This window comes from Macaca fascicularis, chromosome 3 (assembly GCF_037993035.2).
Source record: "Macaca fascicularis isolate 582-1 chromosome 3, T2T-MFA8v1.1".
NCBI classification, from domain to species: Eukaryota; Metazoa; Chordata; class Mammalia; order Primates; family Cercopithecidae; genus Macaca; species Macaca fascicularis.
The window spans coordinates 105,182,761-105,191,269 of record NC_088377.1 but is presented as its reverse complement, the minus strand read 5'-3'; the positions used below and the strand labels follow the sequence as shown (position 1 = coordinate 105,191,269).

General features: G+C 43.1%; 1 protein-coding gene across 3 annotated transcripts; it reads right to left on the bottom strand.

Annotated features, from left to right (window-relative positions):
- Nucleotides 1-1,294: 1,294 nt before the first annotated feature.
- On the bottom strand, nucleotides 1,295-3,731 carry CYCS (cytochrome c, somatic). 3 transcript variants are annotated; one of them, XM_045388937.2, is made up of 3 exons: nucleotides 3,469-3,731; nucleotides 2,422-2,598; nucleotides 1,295-2,311 (listed from the first exon to the last, which is right to left on the bottom strand). In XM_045388937.2, the coding sequence occupies exons 2-3, from the start codon at nucleotides 2,588-2,590 to the stop codon at nucleotides 2,163-2,165; spliced, it is 318 nt and encodes a 105-aa protein (XP_045244872.1). In that variant the 5' UTR covers nucleotides 2,591-2,598; nucleotides 3,469-3,731; the 3' UTR covers nucleotides 1,295-2,162. The 3 variants fall into 3 exon arrangements, with proteins under 3 accessions (XP_045244872.1, XP_045244873.1, XP_045244871.1); XM_045388938.2 differs by having other exon boundaries at nucleotides 3,494-3,731; XM_045388936.2 differs by having other exon boundaries at nucleotides 3,671-3,731.
- Nucleotides 3,732-8,509: the final 4,778 nt, after the last annotated feature.

The window sequence follows — 8,509 nt, the reverse complement described above, 5'->3', positions numbered from 1 at the left end:
AAAGAAACGAGAAATTTTAAACCTGAAAAAAAATTAAACCTAAACCTAAGTTACTATTGGGCTGATTACTTCTGGGTTAAATAAGATTTCTGAATTTGAAAACCAGGCAGGACCTGGTGGCTCACGCCTGTAATCCCAGCACTTTGGGAAACCAAGGCAGGTGGACAGATTGCTTGAGCTCAGGAGTTTGAGACCACCCTGGGGCCACATGGCAAAACTCTATCTCTACAAAAAAACTAGCTGGGCATGGTGGCGAACACCTGTAGTCCCAGCTACTTGGGAAGCTTAAGTGGGAGAAATCTCTTGAGTCTGGGAAGTGGAGGTTGCAGCCAGCCAAGAGCACGCCACTGTACCCCAGCCTTGGCGATAGTGTGACCATGTCTCAAAAAACAAACAAAACCTCACAACTAGCGGAGATGAAAGGTTGAACACATTTCTGTATTTCTGTATCTACCTTAATATGTTTGTTTCCTGTATCATTTCCAGAATGCCAAAAAAAAAAAAAAAAAAAAGAAAAAAAGAAAATCAACTCTCTAGCCTTTACTTTAGGTCTTTCCCATTAGTCCAGGATTGTCCCCTTGTAAGTTAATTGCTACACTGTCCCTGAATACCACTAACTTTATGCAGTCACCAAGTCCTCTGCTACAAGGCCTTTTAAAGGCTGAAATCTTAAAAGTATTTCCAGGATGCATCTTTAAATTCCCCACCATAACTCAGACTAGGATTTCAAATATGAATTACAGCAAGAAATGTGGACATTTCTTCTACAAATAAAAATAAGACTCACATGTTATAAATTGCTTTCAGGCCTTAAACACCTATCTAATCATCCCTATCACCTTTGAGACTATGGATTTACATCTTCCCAGTCTTCTCACTGTCCCACAAAGATACAGCTCTCAGCTCGCCAGCACAGATTTATTTTCTCATCATTCTTTATGTCTTACCTTGTGCTCACCATCTCCATAAAATCTCCAAGGACTATTCTAAATGTGTATGGCACAGACTATGCATGAAATAATTCAGTATGTAATTACACTGTTACACATCAGAAAACTATGACCAGAAGCATTTGTCTGTCCATGTCTGGCATAAATGCTGCAGTTCTCAATCTGGGCAAAGAAACTAAGAGTCAATTAGTGAAGTGTTATTCTAGTTCAGGCAGTCCTAGAAAACCAAGTAAACAATCTAGCACCATGACTGGTTAATGCTGCTGCACTGATATTTAGGGCTCCTGCACTTTTTAATCATTAAAGTTTCTGCATCAGTCATGAAATCAAGCACAGTCAAAAAATCATGATCTGTGGTTTTCTTTTTAATTATCTTTAGTCTTGCGATCACACATTTTAAAATTTGTGTATATCTCCGCTACTTTAATCCTTTTAAGTTGGCAAAAGCACCATTCCCAATCACAAATACACAGTTCTACAGTTTTATGTTTCTGAATGGCTGTTTAAAGACAATCCTAAATTATAACTTAGTTTGACTTAGATTGTAAAGAATTCAAGAGTGAAGTTTAACTTGCTACTATTTTAAAAGCATGTGACCTTATAGATTTGTAAGATGTGAGAAGTGTTGAATAATCTTTAATATTACACATAAACCATACTAAAATGCTCTTCAATAAGTAAAAGGAACCATTTTAAATACAGGGAATTATAATTAGATTGGCATCGTTAAGGCCAAAACTCTAGACATTGCTACCTTATTTATCTTCAACCCTTGCCTTTAAGAGGCAAATGAACACAAAACACAGGTGAATCTTGCTTAGTTCTGAGACAGTGAAGGAATTTCCCCAGTATTTAAATATATTCACATAACCAGCTATATAAATCTAAATATAAAACCAATCTCCAGTAAGTTTTAAGATGGCACTCACCATCTTTGCGAAAAGTTGAACATTACTAACAAAGTCTAATCATATCTTTAGAAGGGGTAAACAGTGATAGCATTTACTGAATTGGAATTACTATTAAAATTCAAAAACTGAACATATTCATTTAACCACAAGCCAGTCTTAGTTTTAAATCAGGACTGCCCAACAAAATATTCTGTCAGTCATTCATGATCTGAATTCTGGTGTATGAGATCTATTAAAGTATGGTACACATAAAAAAGTCATGAGACATTTGTTTTGTAATAAATAAGGCAGTGGCCAATTATTACTCATTAGTAGCTTTTTTGAGATAAGCTATCAAGTCTGCCCTTTCTTCCTTCTTCTTAATGCCGACAAAGATCATTTTTGTTCCAGGGATGTACTTCTTGGGATTCTCCAAATACTCCATCAGTGTATCCTCTCCCCAGGTGATGCCTAAACAAGAAAGAATGCATCGGTTAAGTATTTCACACTCCTCATAGTGTGTCACAGGTGATATTCGTGCGTTTTGTACTGTTTTATTTTATTTAACAAGTGGCTCTTACCTTTGTTCTTATTGGCGGCTGTGTAAGAGTATCCAGGGGCCTGACCTGTCTTCCGCCCGAAGAGACCATGGAGATTTGGCCCAGTCTTGTGCTTGCCTCCCTTTTCAACGGTGTGGCACTGGGAACACTTCATAATAAAAATCTTCTTGCCTTTCTCAACATCACCCATATTTAATTCTAAAAACGAAAGCCCCAACTTAGTAATTTTTCCTCAGGTAACAAATACAGTGTAAATGAATGACCACTCTAGCCACTTAATTACCAATCCATTGGTAATTTATGTCATTAAATACCAGAATTAATCTTGTATTGCTTTAATACTCTTTATACCAAATACTCTTTAATACCAAAAACATTTTTTAGGAGCACCTCCTCAAAAACCTATTTTTGTGTGTACACGTGAAGGAACGTTAAAGCCCAAGCAAGCAAAGAGGGAACCTAATTCAAACTCCAGTTTCAGAAGAGAAAATCATGGTCACTAAGTCACAGATCTGAAGCTGAAGGGCGATCACATTAAGCCAAAATCACCACAATTTCAATTTTTAAGAAGGCCTAGTCATTTAATCTTACTACCATGTAAAGCTACCTCTTCCTGAGGATATTGCAAAGCACACAAATATTTAAAAAGCGGTACTGGCTGTTTCTACCTGCCCAGGTCACAGGAGTAGCCTGACACTCGAACTTGTAAATGGGAACGCAGGGGCAGGCTGCACGGTCCCCCCAGGACATCCCCACTCTCCTACCTGTGATCCCCCGGGGCGAACATGAGGTCACCCATCCAGGTCGGTTTCAAGGTGACTGATGAAACTGTTTCTAGGATGTCAGAACGACTGACGGAAGAAACGTGCCCACGTAAAGAAATGGCCCCTTATTAGAAGAGCAACAGCTTTTGCCCTCTGAAGGAGAACGTGAAATGCTAAGCTTCGGCTTTCCGGGTGGGAAGTCTTGCCTATCATTTCCATAGCCCCTCAGCAACCACTACGAAAGGGGCCGCGTCTTCCTCGGATCTGTATCTAAGCCGCCTCTAGTCCCTGACTGAGACCATACCTGTCCCTAGTTAGGGCCGCCGCACCTCAAGCGGTTACTCGCCCGGTTCGGTCTGACCACAGTCCAGGGTCCTCACTCCCGGCCCTCCCACGCAGCGCGGGCTCCACTCGGAGGCTCCCCGCGTGGGTCTCGGTCGCTCGCGAGTGCGCGCCGCCCACAGCTCTGCCTCTAACCAGGTGCGGCTTCCGCGACCCGCTCTCACCTCTTTTTAGTCGCTAGCGCAACGAAGATTCCCGCTCCAAAGCAGGACGTCCCCACTCTCTAAGTCCAAGGACACGCCGGTCCGCGCTTAAGTACCGGTGTAAGTGCAACCAAACTCGCTCCGCGCTCCCGCGCCCTGACGTGCGGCCGAGCTGGCGGCTACGCAGTAACGTCGCCGCACCTCATTGGCTCCAGTCCCAAAGCCTGCGCAAAGGACCTGCGCGCGCATGCAGGCGAGCATGTTAGGGTGTGCGGCGTGCGTGCCCTTCCTCTCGAGGCCTTTCTTGCCCGGCCGTTACGACAGGCCTTTGGTCGTACGACAACGAGGTGGTGTCGGGAGGGGTGATGTCACCCGCGGGCCTCTGTGCGCTTGCGTGTGCTGGAGGAACGGGGAGGGTGGGGCGGAGTCGCCTTGTTGGCGCGTTGCCCTGCTAAAGTATCAGTTCCTGGGCGTGGTGATGTAATGATCTTTGAGCAGGGCGTTCTGCCCGTCCAGGAAAAGACGCCCTAGTTTTGGCGCACCTAGAGGTCTCCTAGCTACCATCTTATCAGCTGGCGACCTTTACCCAGACTCTGTCCTGCTCCCTTGGCTGGCGCCAGCAGCATCCTAGAGGGACAGCCTGGAACCAGGAGTTACACGAGTTGGGCAGCAGCTCGTGACCTTGTTCTAGTTCCACCTCTACTCCGTTACTTTCAGTCATCTTCCAGCTCTCCGCTTGATGGACGCCCCAAGACTGAGGAACGTGCTGCATTTGCGGCAGAACAGGATTATCCCTCTGACCCCTTACCTGTCAGCGTCTTTTCTGCTAACGCCCTCCTCCCCCTCGCGTTCGTGTGCCGAAAGAACAGAATGTGTGCTGGCAACATCTAGGAAGAAACATTTTTAGATGATTAGAGAATTATTGGAAATCTAGAGGATTTGCATCCCTTCTTACCTAGGTAAAGGTCATGTTCAAGTAAACTTAATGCAGTTAAGATCATATTGGAAATAAAGGCGTTAATACCCAGCTTTTAGTTATCATAGCCATCCTTTAAAACTAGATCCCCTTCCTGACATGCTTAGTTCTGTCACTGGTTTTCTTGACTCCTTTACCCCTCAAATTCTGGTCCCAAGTTCTGATTAATTTTTCCATCTTTCTTGTTTTTTTTTTTTTTTTTTCTTCTCTCTCCTTGTATTCTGTCTGGCACTGCCGTATTAAGTCAAGTGTTTATTGGCCGGGCGAGGTGGTTCACGCCTGTAATCCCAGCACTTTGGGAGACCGAGGCGGGTGTATCACTGAGGTCAGGGGTTCGAGACCCGCCTGACCAACATGACGAAACCCCGTGTCTACTAAAAATACAAAAATTAGCCGTGCGTGGTGGCGCGCGCCTATAATTCCAGCTACTCAGGAGGCTGAGACAGGAGAATCGCTTGAACCTGGGAGGCAGAGGCTGCAGTGAGCCGAAATCATGCCACTGCACTCCAGCCTGGGCGACAGAGTGAGACTCTCTCAAAAAAAAAAAAAAAAAAAAAAAAAAAGGTGTTTATCGAATGCATGTTATGTGCCAGGTATTTTTCTAGGTACCTGGAGTATTATAAATCAGTGAGGACTCTTTCTGGTGGAGCTTACATTCTGGGATCCTTTTTCCCATCCTGCAACTTAAGTGATAGATACAAGGAGGTTGACGTAGATTATCTTAGATCACTTCCAAACCACTGGTCTTATTATTTCTGCTCCGATCCTCCATCTCCCTATATGACGAGTATTTTTTTGTTTCTGAACTGTCCTGACTTCCAGTTCCCCTCTAATTTCACACACTACAGCCACAGTCTTCCTATAAAACAGAGCAGAAATCACCACACTTATTCAAGACCTTTTGTGCTTTTTGGAGGGGACAAAGATAGTCAGCATTTGGATGTAACTCCTTAAGTAGGCTTATTTGGCAAACTATTGAAATTTTTAAAAGACCAAGCTTAGCAACACCTTGAAAATTCAGCACATCCTTATGAAGCCAGGTCCTGATATTGCCACTCATACCCTTCTAAGGACAATGTAGTCCTTAAATAAGTAACTGTTCTATCATCAGAAGTAACTACTCTCTGTTCATACTGATGAGGTTTCATGTGCTGATACTGCAGATCATATAGATGTAGGAATAAGTCAGCCAAATGAATGGATTGAAGCCATTTTAAATTTATTCTCATGACAGGAAGAATAGAAAACAGGAAGCGTTTGTTTGTTTGTTTGTTTGTTTGTTTGTTTTTTGAGATGGAGTCTCGTTCTGTCCTTGCCCAGGCTGGAGTGCAGTGGTGTGATCTCAGCTCACTGCAACCTCTGCTTCCCAGGTTCACGTGATTCTCCTGCCTCAGCCTTCTGAGTAGCTGGGATTACAGGCACAGACCACCACGCCTGGCTAATGTTTTGTATTTTTAGTAGAGACAGGGTTTCACTATGTTGGCCAGACTGGTCTTGAACTCCTGACCTGGTGATCCACCTGCCTCAGCCTCCCGAAGAGCTGGGATTACAGGTGTGAACCACTGCGCCTGGCCAGTTTTTTTTTTTTTTTTTTTTTTTTTAAACTAAGGAAATTGTGGATAAAGAGTTGCTATTGAAAGTAATGGGAAGATGAAGAGACAGAAAGAACAACCACAAAAATGAACAGTTAGCATCTTCCTGTAGTAAAGCAGATACCATAAATTTTGTGTTATATATGTATTCAAGAGATTCATGGTACTTACAATTTACTTGCGGTACCTAAGAGAATTAGTTGAAGAGAACAATAACATTCTGCAAGCCGCTTTGTTTCATATTCATTTCTGTTATATCTACTCCCCCACCTCCATCTTTTTAAAAATTATTTATTTTTTTATTTTTGAGACAGAGTCTTGCTCTGTCACCCAGGCTGGAGTGCAGTGGCACAATCTTGGCTCACGGCAACCTTCACCTCCTGGATTCAAGCAATTCTCCTGCCTCAGCCTCCTGAGTAGCTGGGATTACAGGCACGTGCAACCACGCCCAGCTAATTTTTTAAATCTTTAGTAGAGACAGGGTTTCACCATGTTGGCCAGGCTGGTCTCGAACTCCTGACCTTGTGATGTGTTCACCTCGGCCTCCCAAAGTGCTGGGGTTACAGGTGTGAACCACCGTGCCTGGCCTCACATAACTTTTATTACAGTATATTGTTATAACTGTTCTACTTCATGATTATTGTTAGTCTCTTACTGTGCCTAATTTATAAATTAAATTATATCATAGTTATGTATGTACTATATAGACAAAAACCATAGTCCAGCCGTACATCATGTAACAATAGGGATATGTTCTGACAAATGTGATGTTAGGTAATTTTGTCGTTGTGAACATTGTAGAGTGTACTTACACAAACCTAGATGGTATAGCCTTAATATGGTTTGGCTTTGTGTCTTCACACAAATCTCATCTTGAATTCTAATCCCCCACATGTCAAGGTAAGGAGCTGGTAGGAGGTGATTGGATCATGGGCGTGGTTTCCTCCATGCTGTTCTTGTGATAGTGAGGGAGTTCTCACTAGATCTGATTGTTTGATAAATGTCTGGCATTTCCTCTGTGCTCTCTCTCCTGCCACCATGTAAGATGTGCCTACTTCCCCTTCTGCCATGATTATAAGTTTCCCGAGGCCTCTCCAGCCATGCAGAAGTATAAGTCGATTAAACCTCTTTTCTTTATAAATTACCCAGTCTGGGTATTTCTTTATAGCAGTGTGAAAACAGACTAATACAAGCCTACTACACACTTAGGCTATATGGTGTAGCCTACTGCTTCTAGGCTAGAAACCTGTACAGCATGATACTGTACAGAATACTGTAGGCAATTGCAATGCAATGGTATTTGTGTACCTAAACATAGAAGAGGTACAGGAAGAAAGAAAACAACAACATTGGCCAGGTGCGGTGGCTCATGCCTGTAATCCTAGCACTTTGGGAGGCCAACGCGGGTGGATCGCCTGAGGTCAGGAGTTCGAGACAGCCTGGCCAAATAGTGAAACCCCATCTCTACTGAACATACAGAATTAGCTGGGCATGGTGGCAGGTGCCTGTAAACCCAGCTATTTGGGAGGCTGAGGCAGGAGAATCACTTGAACCCGGGAGGTGGAGGTTGCAGTGAGCCGAGATCGTGCCATTGCACTCCAGCCTGGGCAACAGGAGCGAAACTCCATCTCAAAAAACAAAACAAAACAAAACAAAAACACCATTGTATTTGTGATCATCACTGATCAAAACATTGTTATGTTGTACATTACTATATATATATAGCGTTTGGTACTATTTGCAGTTTCAGTCATCCACTATGGGTAAGTGGGGACGACTGTATTTTTAAAAACTCTTCTGATTGAAAAAAAATCTAGTAAAATCCCCCACCCTACCCAATCAAAATTGAGACACAAGTAAGAGAAATCTCCAGGTTAGAGACAGGTGGTGAGGTAGGGCATAAGAACTGATAATAGTGTGATAAGCATAAGCTGACTCCATGGCCATCTTAAGGACTTGTGTTGAGCATCAGGCTGTAATAGCAGTGCAGCAAAATGGAAGTAAAGCTCATGTGAAATGGTAATGGGCAAGTTGGGGGAAAAGTTGGCAGAGATCCATGCATAATCCTGGTACACTTAAATCTAAAGAATAAAATACAGTCTTTCCACCAGCAAAGAGAAGAACCAGGTTAGTCTTGCCTGTCTTGGCCTTAGTATCAAGTGGCAGAAAAAAGTATTCCCTAAGAATTCATAACCACAGGTCTGCCTTCATGCAGGCTTAGGGTTTGATTGTACTCTACTCGCATAGTCTAAGAAAACTCTATCTGAAAAATGAACAATGACATTGTGGATG

What these genes read in the sequence shown, in the direction of transcription:
- CYCS (XM_045388937.2), bottom strand. Translation starts at nt 2,590, where the DNA reads ATGGGTGATGTTGAGAAAGGCAAGAAGATTTTTATTATGAAGTGTTCC. An exon ending in AGCCGCCAATAAGAACAAAG is followed by an intron (nt 2,312 to 2,421) that starts GTAAGAGCCACT and finishes TTTCTTGTTTAG; the next exon opens with GCATCACCTGGGGAGAGGAT.